General features: G+C 48.6%; 1 protein-coding gene across 1 annotated transcript; it reads right to left on the bottom strand.

Moving 5' to 3' along the window:
* Nucleotides 1–1,225: 1,225 nt before the first annotated feature.
* Nucleotides 1,226–14,530, bottom strand: PNN (pinin, desmosome associated protein). The gene is made up of 9 exons (XM_061578906.1): nt 14,375–14,530; nt 13,590–13,667; nt 12,827–12,910; nt 12,474–12,549; nt 11,575–11,669; nt 3,432–3,507; nt 3,122–3,277; nt 2,865–3,003; nt 1,226–2,740 (listed from the first exon to the last, which is right to left on the bottom strand). The coding sequence occupies exons 1-9, from the start codon at nt 14,485–14,487 to the stop codon at nt 1,710–1,712; spliced, it is 1,848 nt and encodes a 615-aa protein (XP_061434890.1). The 5' UTR covers nt 14,488–14,530; the 3' UTR covers nt 1,226–1,709.
* Nucleotides 14,531–14,769: the final 239 nt, after the last annotated feature.

Here is a 14,769-nt window from a genome sequence, read left to right as displayed (position 1 = left end):
CAAAAGTGCCGCTTCATGGCATTGGTATGCTAGACCTAGATATATATTTATATCTTGGCACATAGGATCGGAGTTATTCTCGAATCGAAACGAACGAATCACGCTCCCGCTGCCGCTGAACTCGGACCCGGTTCTGGGGACTCGAGCAGCAGACCACGGCTCTCTCGAACACGAATTCTTCCAGATGCGGGCACGTGGGGGATGTCGGGGGATTAAAGACCGATCTCTACCCCCTCCCCCTCCGAGCCCCCGCTTGGCGGAGATCAATGCCGAGTTTGTCTGCGCCGTACCACGTGTTTCGCGGGGACATGGGGACGGGCACCCCGTCAATAAGCGGGCCACCCCGTGGGCAGGAACACCGCTGCTGTGAAGAGGAGCTGCGTCCACTGTAGCCATAGCTCTATCCCAGCGGAACAATCTATTAGGGGAAGGAGAAATGGGATTTTATCACCGGAAGCTTCTGTGCTTTCGTGAGGACAGCCAAGTCTGTTTGCCCCATCCAAAACGTGAAAATAAAAATTTCTACCATCTTTTCTCACCTTTGGTCGGCATTTCCCACCGCAGTGGCTTTTGGCAGTGATACTTTCATAATGTGGTCTCATCAGTATCTGTGCATTGCAAATTCAGGGGGGCAGTGTGCAGGCACACACATCCTGGGAGTAAAGGCTCTGCCACCAAGACCACCACACCCTCCCCCCCCCCCCACGATGTTGCTTGTCACATCCACTGACCACCCTGGCTGGCAACTCAATAACTTGATTGAGCAGTATCTTTTGCAGTAATGTCACTACCGCCTCACTCATGAAATCCAAAGAGTGGTGATGAAGATTGTAAATTTAATACAGGTAGGAACAGTTCCACACTGCCCACCAGGGATTGTCTGTCTGTCGTGCATAGGCACGCCCTCGATTTGTATTTCATAGAGCGCTTCGGGCGGGCTCAGGACCATGTGACGCGCCACCCCACGCAGCACGAATGCGCTGTCCAACCAAGTTCCTACCTGCCCACTCCGGAGGAACGTGTTACTCAGAGCTGCTGAATGATCTGCATTTGCAAATGATCTGAATTTGCAAAGACTTTGGGGATTGCGAAGTCTCCAGGTGCAGTCTTTGGGTTCATGAAGTCCTGAGTTGATGTAGTCTGTGTGTAGACGCAGATGCACCAACGAAAAGTGTCCAGTGTAGGGCAGGCAAGACGCAGACGATAAAATAACAAGACCACTCCATTCACGCCCAACAATTTATTTATCCAAAATGTCCAACTTATAAACATTGTCTCGAGCTGCATGGAATAGTGACCGCATAAAACACGCATGGGGCCAGGTGCAGGAACCTTGATGCGACTCTTACAGCACAGCTCCAAGTGTGGAAGGGAACCAGAGTCCTGATTAAAATGTGTACACTCGGTTACTTGACAGAAACACCGCACGTTCAACAAGTGAAAAGCCTCGCATTCCCCACCGAGATCATAAGAGGAGTCTCTGTCCCCGGCATGAAACGCGCAAGGCCGTGCAGAAGTGCTGCCGTTCGCAGGGACGTGGTCGTTGACATCCGCGAGAAGCCCAGTGCACACCATGGGCGTCTGGCGGATCATCGCTCTGAAAACTGGGGGGTGACAGCCCTGCCGAGCCCTGGCGAGGCCACGGAAACCCCCCACCCCCCCCCCATACTTACCAATGTTGAGGGACGGCCCCGGGGCTTAACTTCCCCCTACGACTCCACTGCCTGTGTCCCTGGCTCCTCCTGACCCTCCGTCTCCTCCGCTGGCACCATCATCTGCACATCCTCCCCTGTTGTGTCGCCCTGCTGCCCTGCGGCCTCTGCCTCCTTACCTTTCTCGGCGCTGCCCTCCGAGGACAACCGCTTTCCGGCCTCGGCTCCCCTGTGCCCCTCGCTATGCCTGCGACGAGCCCCGCCCTCTGAGAGCCTGCGCCGCCTCTCCCCCCTGTGCCCCCCCTCCCCACTGTGCCCCCCCTTCTTGTCCCCGTCGGACCCAGCCCTGACCTTCCTGTTGGTCTCGTTCTTGTCACCGCGCTCCAAGTGGCGCGCGTGACGGGGCGAGCGCGGGCGGGGGCTCCGCCGCACCGGCTCCCGCTCCCGACGTCCCCGCTCCGAGCTATGGCGCCGCCGCCGTCCCCCTCCCGAGCCGCCCTGCTCGTGGCTGCGGCTGCCCCCGAATCCCATGGCCCCCCTGCGCCGGTCCCAGCCATCGCGCCGCCTGTCTGGGCTGCCCCCCCGGTCACGCTCCGGCCCCCGCCGCACGATGCGGATTCGCTGCCCACGATCGCTCTCCCTGCGCCTCTCGCTACTCGCCTCCTTGGCCACCGGTGTTTTCGTCTCTTCAGGCTTACTCACTTCCTGCCCTTCAGGCTGGGCCCTCTCCCCTACCTCCCCCACCTCCCCCTCCTCCATCCCCTCCTCCTGGTGCTTGGCCTCGAAGCTGCCCTTCTCCTGCTCTGGATGCTCCTGCCCTGCCTGCCCCCCCTCACCCTCGGGGCCGCCCGACATCTCTACATCCTGCACCGGCGCTGCATCTGTGTCCTCTCCAACGCGCCCCATCTTCGCCTTACCCTCCGCGTCCTCTGTCTCAGGGCCCTCCCCCAGCCAGGGGGGGCCGCCCCCCAGATCCCCGTCTCCGTCCGGCGTGGGACCCAACCGCCCCCGGATCCTCGCGCGTCGTGGCCGCACCTCCATTCTTTCAATCTCCTCCAGGAAGTCGGCGCGTCGTTTCGCAAACTCATCTGGCAAGGCGTGCGTGCGCATACACAAGCAATGTGAAACAGAGTCACATACAAATCTCGACTCGTTGATTAATTGTCTGTACTGCAAGCCCAGCACCGTCCAACCGTGGGATGGTTGCCTTACCACTCAGAGTCTTTTGCGACTCCTCCAGCAGCTTTTGCGTGTCAGGGCTCATCTTGGCCGGAAGGAAGAACATCTGCGGCTTCGTCTTGGTGCGGATGAACGGGAGCAACTTCTGGTTGTGTGCATCCCACTCCTCTTGCTGCCACAAGAGACACGTGGCACGCAGGACGCCGCTAAACACGTGTTTCTCAGGCACAGCCTACAGCGATAAACTTGGTACGCGGCGATGGTGACTGTGATGGGGGTGGGGGTCTTACCAGGTGCGCCAGCTGCACCTTGACCTCGAGCAGGCGCAGCGTTGCCTGCTGGTTGCGCCGCTCCTCAAACAGTTCACGCCGCTCCAGCGCCAGAGCGCGCCGCTCCTCCTCCGCCTGCTCCTCGACCTTCGCCTCAATCTCGTGCCGCCGCTTTTGCTGCGGCCAACAAGACAGTAGCACTGACGTTAGGGCTGTGGGGGCAGCGGAGTGTGGCTACGGCGCGTATACGAGATCCTAAACGCGATCACTGCCATGAGTGTATGGAGGGTGTGGGATGTGGCCTCGTGCTGGATACAAGGGGGAACCACACCTTTTCGTTCTCCTCCGATGCCTCGGCCTTGAATTTTTGCAGGGTCCCCATTAACAGCCCAAACATTCGCCGATTCCTAAAAATAACAGAAACAATTCAGTGGTTATGACACCACGTTTCCAGGGCTGCCAGCCTTAGCTGTTCATTTAGAAAGACAGTAACACATTTTTAATCGTCAGATGGTCAATGGAAACACCAGTAATAAACATAGCACGATGTGCATCACAGCTCAAGCCTTGTCATCTTACCTATAAACGTAATATTTTGCCGTCTGCCTCTGTCTGTGTGTGTACGAAACTGATGACGGATATAACTCACAAACTGTGGGGTGGTGGCATAAAAAAATTACCCAGATACCACGTGATAAGGCCCGTGGTGAGCCAGCACTATTCGTATTTCACATCCGTCAACTTTCAAGTAGTTTAATTAACAATTTATTCCTATGTATTATTATATAACTACGCTGAGCGCGCACCAAAGCACGCATCTGCGCATGCGCGAAACGCTGACCGGTGATTGCCCTAGCAATGCACACACAGGATCGGTGGGAGGGGGGAATTCTCATTTGTGTGGACACTGTAAGGTAAGACACACAGATTTAACATAGATAAATATTATTGTTTAATAATTAGTATTACTGTTATTTAATATTAAATGATAGGGATTAAGCAATGTTTGATAGTAAATATATTCACGGAAAAAAATTTGATATTTAAAAATCATTTTACTATTTTTATTCGTTCTGATCGCAACACAAGCGGTCGGCCTGATGACCACTTGTGTTGCGATCGAAACGTCGTAGTTTTTTTGCCATTTTCTTTGAACCCATCTACGTGACTTTACCGAAAGACCCAAAGAATATGAATTACTGCAGTCACAAAAGCTTTAAGTCACTATTTTAGTAATTAAATAAAGTGATTTGGTCTTCGTTCTAGAATATTAACACTTGTCCCGTCAAGAGGTTATGTAAATTCGGGTTAATTGGTGTGCATCTGCTCATAGCTACAGGTATGACAAGTTGATTTCTTAGGAGTTTTATTTTATTTATTTAACCCTTTTGCTCGCAGCAAATAAAAAATGGCAGCAACAACATCGTAAACGTACTTTCTTATTATTTTTATACTTGTTTAAGTTCATAGGGTCAGGATCATCTATATATATAAAATCGCAAATCTGTCTGTCTGTCTGTGTGTGTGTCTGTCTGTCTGTCTGTGTCGCCGGACCATACGCAGTTTCATTGGACGAAATGTGAGGGATTTGCGAGACACGATTGGTCCGTTTGGTTTTCCACGGCGGTTGCCCCTGGCAACGGGTAGCGACGCATTCGCTGCGGGGTGGACGCCATTTTTAATTCCCGTTAAAAATATGCGCACGCATTAACACGCGACTCCGAGGTAAATTCATCAAAGTTTCACGTCCTCTTCACTCCCCCCCCACCCCAATGTGTGCAATTACTATTATAGGGTCGGTAGATAATAAAATTATAGCGATTAGACAGTATTATTGTAGCGCGGGGGGGGGGGGGGTAACGGCCCCAGTACCCAGCCTCAGCCGGCTGGGCAATTTAGGCGAGGCCGGAGGCTCTGCACGGTACTAGGCCTCGACACCCCACCACACTATAGGCCGTACATATTACTGCACAGCGGCCGAGGAGATCGTGGCTGGGGGGGGGGGCAGGGGTAGTAGCCCATCTGTGTATATATGTAAGGTTATTAAGAAATATATTTTTCACCCGGGCAACGCCGGGTACTTCTGCTAGTTATTTATATAGTACTGTAAGGGTGACAACGCAAGCAGCCGGTGTGGCCGAAACGTCGTGATAATTTTTATTATGTTTTATTTTTATTATTTTATTTCCCTTCTACGTAATTTTACTGGAAGAACTAAGAATATAAATTGTTATTGTTGGGAAAATTAACCCTTACAAAATAACCATCCGGCAGCTTATATTTTAATAGTGAACTGATAGAACGAGCATCATTATATTTGTTTTTTTGGTAGATATTGTTTTGATTTGCTCATAAAAACAAGTTATTTATATATTTATGGTAATTAAAATGATTTGCCAAATGTATGTATATTAATATAATTGAATTATAAAATATTGTATTATTTTCTTTAATATGTGCCGTATTATCACAGTGGCTGACCAGAATACAGCATTTAGAAAATAATCTAGATATTTATAAGATAGTTTTGTTCAATGTTAAATCTTTCAGATGTTAGATGTTGAACGTGTATTGAATATAAGCAGGTGTTATCATTATTGCGATTTTAGTGGACTGTACAGGGGTTGAGCAGTGATGTGGTGTGAATTGGGGTTGATTGGTATGCATCTGGTCATAACTACAGATGCACGAATGCTCCTCTGAAGAACACTTGGAAATAAAGATCACGGGAGGAGAGCGATAGGCCAGGCCGGTTACACAAACAAGCTTGCTGAGTGGTGACGGGAGGGAGGTTCTCCTTAGCGGCAAAAATGCCAAAAAGATAAAAATAAAGCCTCTCAAAGAAAAAAAACACACACAAAGAGAGTGGCACTGGCACCAAAACAACTTTCTCAACCAAACAACGAAGGCACTGCAGCAGCCCAAGCTGAGGTAAATCCTGAACAGCATGCATGGAGACAAGCCAGAGAATGCACAGCCACTGCTGCAGCACAGGCTGAAGAAAATCCTGATCCGAGTGCATTTAGACAAGCCAGAAACCGCACGGGCATTGCAGCAGCACGGGCTGAGAAACCACAACATCAGAAAACGGCACGCCAGAAGCAAGTCCGTCATGCTGCTGCATCAAGAGCAGGAAGAAATAACCCGGACTGGAACAGAGCAGCTTTAAATCACCAACCAGAGATCGATTATCAATCTATGGTGATATTAGGCTCTGTGTCAATTACTTACGCAGAATGTGGTGCTAAAAAGTGGAAAGGAGAATCCAAGGGAATGTGCTGCAGTGATGGAAAAGTCAAACTTTGACTTGTGCAGCTGCCCCCTGAGCAACTGAAATCCTCGGTATCTGGCCCATACCCCTGGGTCTAAACACTTTCTGACCAACATCAGGAAGTACAATTCTTGCGTTCAAATGACTTCTTTTGGTGGAACAAAGGAGATAGTAGAGCCAGGATTTATGCTCACATTCAAAGTTCAAAGCCAAGTCTATCATCGAATCGATCCATTCAGCCACTGCCTGGCGAAGAGCCAAAGTTTCTTCAGATATACTTCATGGGAGATGGTCAGAAAGGCAACCAGCGATGCAGCAATGTTCCTGGTGCCAGACGAGAAATTGTCCTGTCCCTCCAAGGGATGCTCAACCAACACAATTTGTTGATTACAAGTTTAAAACATGCAGCACAACAAGTCACCTCCAATGATTATCAGGTTGTAATCAGTGCATCCGAGGTCCCAAGGGGGGAGCACGCACGGAGATTTAATGCCCCAACTTGTTGGTGAGGTTGCTGTTCTTATGGTGGGTGAAGAACATGGTAAGAGAGACATTGTGCTTCGATACCAAGACAACACCATCAAACGAATTCCTGAAACAGAGCATATGATGCCCTACAATACCCCATGATACTGTGGCAAGGGCAAGATGGGTACCACCTTCCAGATTCCTCAAATCAAAGCAACGGGACAAAATCATCCTCACAAAACTGTCTCCTCTAAGGACTTCTATTCCTTCATGATCATGGACAGAAGAAACCATATATTAAGGTGTGCCAACCACTTTCACCAGTATGTTGCGGATAAGTGTGCCAAAATTGAGTGAGCACCTTCCTTACATCCAACTCAATAAAAAACGCCTGCGTGTAGAACAGTATGTTCATCTCAGGGACGCTATCAATGCCGACGGAGATGCAAACGCTCAGAATGTGGGGAGATTTAGTTATTTTGCCTTCATCCTTCACAGGTGGACCAAGATACATGCATGAGAGGATTCAAGATGCAATGACCTATATCAGGCAATATGGCAGGTCCGATCTCTTTATCACCTTCAATTGCAATCCAAAATTGAAGGAGATCCAGGTTGAGCTTTATCAAAACCAAAAGCCAACAGAGAGACATGACATAATTGCAAGGGTGTTTAAACTCAAAGCTGATGAACTCATGAGGCTTATTACAACAACGGAAGGCAGCGTCTTTGGGAAGACAAGATGTACTCTTTGGTTCTTTCGGTAAAGTCACGTAGTTAGAAATAAAATAAAACAAATCACGACGTTTCGATCGCAACACAAGCAATCGTCATCAGGTGGGACAACTACAGCAAGAAACAACTGCTAAAGACGAGAGAGCTGCCGTGGCACGAGGTTATATAGACTATATAGGTAGAGTACATGAGCGGGGCTAGAGATTGGGGGGGGGGGGCAGAGTAAGATCTGCGGAGGCGCCGGACATTTATCAAAACCAAAGAGTATGGATTCCTGCAGTCACAAAAGCTTCAAATCAAGACAAGATGTAACTTTCACACCATTTAGTGGCAAAAACATGGTCTTCCTCATGCCCACATTGCTATGGATGAGGGAAAAAAATTAATGCAAGTGACATTGACATATTTATCAGTGCTGAGCTACCTGCCCCCAAGAAAGACCATGCCCTATTTGATGTGGTCTGCAAGCAAATTGTCCATATGGCCCATGTATGCAAGACCACAAGTATACCAAGAAGTATCCAATAAACTTCTTGAAAGAAACTCAGTCAGGGCATGATGGCTATCCTCTATATCGTCACATAAATACTGAAGATGGTGGATTTGAAACAACGCTCAGACCTGGCACTAACTCTAAAATGAAGGTTGACAACCAGTGGATCGTTCCCTACTGCCCTCTTCTGTGCAAAATCTTTGAGGCCCACATTAATGTGGAATTCTGCAATTCTGTGAAAGCCATCAAATGTTTGAAAATACATCAACAAAGGGTCTGACATGGCTGTATTTGCCTTACAAAAAGAGGGGCAAAGTGTGGATGAAGTTCAACTTTTTGTTAAAGGAAGATACATCAGCAGCAATGAGGCCATTTGGATAATTATTGGCTTCCCCATCTGTTCCCCCAGTGGTCTATTTGGCAGTTCACCTCGAAAATGGTCAACGCATCTACTTCACTGAAGGAAATGCCCGAGAACAGGTTCCTGGCTCCACAAGATACAACCCTGATGGCGTTTTTTTTTGTGGCCAAGTGACCCATTTGCTGCCAACCTGCTCTATCATAAAGTTCCTTCCTACAATGCATGGACTGCTAAAAAAATGGAAGTGATGTGGTGACGGTGAATCTGATGCCTGAGTCTACACAGTTAATCCCAACAATCAGGAGTGCTACTTACTGCAAATGCTTCTCCATGTTGTTAAAGGGCCAAAATCTATAAAAGACCTACAAATAGTGGAAGGAGTTGTCTGTCAAACATACAGAGAAGCTCGCCATCTTCGTGGAATTCTTGATGATGATCAGCATCTTGACAGCTATGATAGAAGCTTCTGTTAGTCAGTCCCCTTCTCAACTGAGATTGCTCTTCTGCATAACCCCATGGGACTCGGGGAAAAATACAAAGAAGGCATGAGTGAGGATATCCTCCACAGAGCTCAACAAGAAAATCCCAACCTCGAGGTGAACTTTTCTGATGTCATCTTTAACCAGGCCCTCATCCTAATTGAAGAAAAACTTCACTCCATTGGTGGAAAAGACCTCAAAAGTCTTTCTGACTACCAACACCCTCCAGGGACAACCTGCATGCCCTTGCCCAAGAGATCCTACGTGAAATATCCTATGATGGTTTAGAGCTTCTTAACTTTGAGGAAAATGAACCAAAGCTGATGCATGCACAAAGAGAAGCCTACACAACAATTTTGGAAGACATTGAGTCTAAAAATGGAGGCATATTTTTCCTTCATGCATCTGGTAGTACTGGGAAGACCTTTGTTCTCAACCTGCTCCTGGCTAAGGTTCGCCAGAGGGAGAAAATTGCTCTGGCTGTGGCATCATCAGGGAATGTGGAAATTCTGCTTACTGGAGGAAGAACTGCCCATTCCATATTCAAGCTTCCATTGGATCTATCCCGACAAGAAAATCCTGTTTCCAATATTTCTAAGGGGACTGCCCTTGCACAAGTCCTAGTTAATTGTGAATTAATAGTGTGGGATGAATGCACCATGTCCCACAAGGGAGTATTTGAGGCTGTCAACAGCTTTGCAGGACCTCCGCGACAATTCCAGGAGTATGGGTGGTGTAAGTTTTCTCATGGCTGGTGACTTCTGACAAATCTTGCCTGTAGTACTTCGAGGAACCAAAGCTGATGAGTTAAGTTCTTGCATCAAGTCATCATTCCTCTGGAGGCACATGATAAATTTGAAACTACAAACATGCATGTATATCTCCATGGAGACCAAGAGGCAGGAAACATTCCTGAAGCTCTTTTTGATATTGGAAATGGCAGTATTCTTGCTGACGGCACAGATGGACTTATCACCATGTCTAAATACATCCTTTCCACTTCAGAAGAGGAACTGGAGGAAAAAGTATACCCAAACATGCAACAACACTTTCAAAATGTTATCTGGCTACAGAAGAGGATCATTTTGACTCAAAGAAATGATGCTGTTCACAGAATAAATTATATGTTCTTGCAGACATTATCTGGAGAGAACAAGTCTTACAAATCTATTGACTCAGTGTTGGACCATGATCAAATTATTCACTATCCAGTTGAATTCTTGCATTCTCTGAAGCTCCCGGGTGTACCTCCACACAACTTGCTACTAATAATTGGGGCACCTGTCTTGCTATTGAGAAATTTGGACCCACCGAGACTATGCAACAGCACAAGGTTAATTGTGAAAAAATTACATTCAAATGTTATCAAAGCTACAATCATTACAGGCAATTTTAGAGATGAAGACGTCTTTCTCCCTCGCATATCTATAATCCTAAATGACACAGTCTTTGAATTTAAGAGGCTTCAATTCCCCATCCAGCTCAGCTTTGCGATGTCCATAACAAGGCACAAGGACAATCTTTAATATAGGTGCTTTCTCATGGCCAGCTTGATGTTGGATGCTCTTGTGTAGGCAATGAAAAACATTTACATTACTTTGCACCAGCAGGCACGACCAGGAACATTGTTTACAAAGAGGCTCTTTGATAGGGGGGTGGGGTCAACAAAAGGTGGCAGTTACATTATTTTGGAGAGGCCCTATTTTGTTTTCCATTACTTTGGAGAGGCTCTTGCTTTGGTTGGGGGCGCCGCTCCCCTCCCGCATGTGCTGCTTGACCCCATGCCTGCTGGGGGGCAGTTCGGCTGTCGGCGGGTGCTCACTGAGCTGCATCAACACCTCGCCGCCCTGTGCAGCCTGCACATCGCTTCCTTCCCGGGTCTCCTGCCTACACCCGCGCCTGCCGGGTACCATTTCGGCAGCCTGACTGCAGGCGGCTGTTCGTGGCGGCGCTCATGCGGCGGAGCTTCCTCGCCGTCCCACATCTCGTCGCCCCATCCCCAAGTCTCCTGCCTGACTCCGTGCCTGCCGAGTGTCCTCTTGGCGATCTGGCTGCCAACGGTTGTTTGCGGCACCACCCGCGCGACGTAGTTTTTTTGCCTCGGCCATTACCTGCCCTACCTCCCTTCCCATTTCTCCCAATTTCCCTATTCCAAATTATATGCTGTCTGTGTTTTGTGAAGTTCCTTGCTGAAAGGCACTAAATAAATATGAACTACTATAAAATAAAAAAAAATTCAGTTTGTCTTCTTGCGTATGGCACTTTTGGGGAGCTAAATGTCAATGTTGAGGTCTGCTGGCAACGAAAGGGCTTCAGGAGAGCTCATGCAGTTGTGTTATTCCTCCATTGAAAAGACGGAAACCACACTGGTTTATTACGTGGTCCATCATTTGGATTCACAGTTGCATTGCTTATTTAGTATGAGAGTTTATAGAATTCATACACAAATACTTTTTACATACATAAAACTTTTTTGTATTTTAAGATAAGTTTTTAAATATATTTTTCCCCGGGGCAACGCCGGGTACTTCCCGCTAGTAAATAATAAATCAATGAAAAATACGCAGCTCTCATTGGCTGGGATTGCCTCAACCCAGGCGGCTAGGTGAGAACCCTGCCGGTCAAACTGTGGTGCAAGTGGTATACACAGTGTCAGGGCGCGGTTACCTCTGCCGTCCCTTTTCGTCTGGGTTCTGGTCATGGATGAGGTCTCGGCGTGTTCGCTCCTTGGCAGTATTCACCACTGATGACTGCACTGCGGGCTGAGGGAGAGTCAAACAACGTCACTCGCGCCACTTCCAGGGGTCAAGTAATGATCCAACCCCACCTTCTGCTATTTCATCAATTGTCACAATTCAATTGACAAATATAATACAGAATGCTTCAAAAAAATGTAAACATTTCCGAGAATTTGCAACAATACCACAAGGAGATTCCAGGTATGTGTTAACAATAATGGCGAACAAGTGGAGACTCTGACTTTTTTAAGCTATTAACATACATTTGTTTTCATCTTAGTGTATTATCCGTTCTTTTTCATTAAAAACGAGTCCCATACAAGTATTTTTTAAAATGTTACGCACCCTGCATTTTTTTATTTGTTGTCTGATATATAATGTATTTTCTGTACTGCTTGATTTGTACAACATACATTATGTGCCCATAACGTAAAAAACGTATAATAGTGCAGAAACACACAGGAGGGAATCAGGAAGACTGAGCAAGGAAGGAGAGAGCAGAAACAATGAGGGTATGTGTGTTGATGCACAGGGTTGCAGAGGAAGCTTTTTAGAAGAGACTTGGGGAGAGAGCTAAAAAGGACAGTGGTGGCGTGCCATGTATCTTATTTGCACGATAACGTATAATTATATTCCACCGCATTTTCTCCATCACATGTTGTTTTGATTAGCCAAATAATTTAATGAAATTGCATCAATCAAAATAACTAACTTCTGGGAGGAAGATGCAATGTCTGCATTGTGAGTGTAAGGATTACTTTTTAACTAATGAGTCGAGTCGTGGCACGCCACACACGCACCGCCCAATCACGCTGCTCGAGCCGTTACCTTCTGCACGTCCTCGTCGTCCTCGGCGTCACTCTCGGGGTGGGATTCACGTCGGACCCGCCGCTCTGGCCCCGGCCTGAATGCACACAGAGCCACGGTGAGCACCACACACCACCACAGTCAGCACCCCACGATCAGTACCACACTAGTATCACCATAAAGCACCCCACAGCCAGCACAGTGTACCACTAGACAGCACTATAATTAGTTGGTACCACAGAACCACACAACACCAGTCAGCACCACACAATGAGCGTCACACAGCATCATTATGCACGACAGTGATAGAGACGAATGGGACTCTAGTTAAGTGGGCCCTGAATTAGACACCAAACTGGGGTGCAAGGGGTTACCTGCCCATCGCTCCATCCATATCTCTCTTCTTGGCCGGCGGTCCGCCCATCCCTGCCAGTAGCCCCGTGTCCGAGAGCCCACGCCTGCAGGGATAGGGGTGGGAGAGTGGGTTTGAAACCTCCGAAGGAAACCGCTGCTGTGGTGTGTCCCTCAAATAGTATCAATTCACCAATGAACATCGATTCTAATGACTGCGTGTCATGCATGCAAGAACGGATAACAGAAGAAGCTGAATATAAGCATTTCCATTTGTAGCAAACCAAGTGACCTTTTATCCTTAGTCGTATGCTTCTGTCAGAAGTTGCCCTTTGCCCACCAGTGCAATGCAAGGATGTGTGGCTTATGTTACCTTCTATTTATGCTTATACTCAGCTTTCAGTATATTTTCTATTCAAGCCAATGTCACAGGAATATTTTTATTAAGGTAATGGTCGAAATTGATTAAACAGAACAAGACAGTACACATGAAACTGGTGGAGCTGAGAAAGACAAGACTACTATCGAGATACAATCACAATATAAACGACACAGCGAGACAAGGCAGACAACACTACAAATATGAGACAGACATTACATGAGGCGGAAACGAGAGATGAGACGGTACGGAAAATACGGACCCCACCGAGACAACATAAACGAAGACAAAATTACCGAATCGTCACCGTGTTAAATTTTTTAAGTTAAAACTCCTTTAATTTATCACGGTCTCTCCCCCGGTGCTCGGTGAAGCGCTTGGGGATCTGGACGTGGATGGAGCCTCACCTCAGAAGCCCCATTCCTCGCCCCCTGCCAAGGCCCTGGGGTCCACCCGTGAGGGACAACCGCCTGCCCGGTCCAGGCCTGCGCACACACGCACACACATTCAGCGTTAAAAGTCTCGCAAGTTCCACGTGATCTCGGTGTCCCCTTCATTACATTGGTACGCTTATTACTATTGTATTTTTATACCGTGTGACGAGATTAATTTTCAAGAAGGTTCTAACAAGTATTTACAATCGGCGGTTATGTTGCTACGTGTAAGCCAAATTGAGTACAGCACTGTAATTTGCAGGCAATCCTTGGCCATACATTGTATGGGTGTTTTTATTAAGAAAAGGAGCCGGAGGAAAGTCGTGCATAACAGAAGGGGTCGAGGTACAAACTCAACGCAAAGGCCCCACAGTCGGCAATCGAACCCAGCTCTTGTTCCCGCTGCGAGGCCCAAAAGTGTTACCCACTGCGCTGCCACCATGCCCGCTCTCCTAACCACAGCGTCTCGGGCTCTCGACGACTCGCGGGGGACTCCACCGTGAGGGTCGGTCTCGTGTTGCCGAGCTCGCCAGGGTCTCTCTCGGGGGGATCCGTGCTTAGGGTCCGAGGTTTTCGAGCGATCTCGGCGTCTCCCACCGCCTTTACCTCCCCCCCCCACCAGCTCGCACGCACACCGCAGGCCTCGCCCGCAAACACTAGGCCGCGCTCCAGGCCTCCGCCTCGGCTGTTCGCCGTCTACGGCGGTGAAGGCAGCAACAAACAAAAAGACAAAATCCGCGAGCTCGCGTCGCCTTTACCGCAAGTCATTGGGGTCGCGTCCCGTCAGCTTCTTGATGTTCTCGTCGACGCTGTGGAGGCTCTGGCGAGCGCGCTCAAGTTGCTCGCGCAAGCCCGACGCCTCCACCGCCATTGCTGCTGCTGCTGCTTGCTGCCTCGCTACGCGCGCGCGGCACTCTGGGGGATGGGTGGGGGAGAGGGGGGGGAGGGGAACCCGCGCACGGCCAATGGCGAGGCGTTGTGCGCGAGGACACGTGACCTCGGGGCGCGGGCAGCCAATAGCGATGCCTGGGAGGGGAGCGCACGTGCGCACGTGCGCGCGCGCGAAGCCAGCATCCCGGATGCTCGGATTGCGTTTTATTCACTCGATGTACGCACACTTCCATTCATTCGTCATTCTAGCGGCGTCATGCGC

The sequence above is a fragment of the Lethenteron reissneri genome, chromosome 8 (assembly GCF_015708825.2).
Source record: "Lethenteron reissneri isolate LAM-NWPU_2019-01 chromosome 8, ASM1570882v1, whole genome shotgun sequence".
NCBI lineage: Eukaryota > Metazoa > Chordata > Hyperoartia > Petromyzontiformes > Petromyzontidae > Lethenteron > Lethenteron reissneri.
This window is presented reverse-complemented; position numbering and strand designations above follow the sequence as displayed.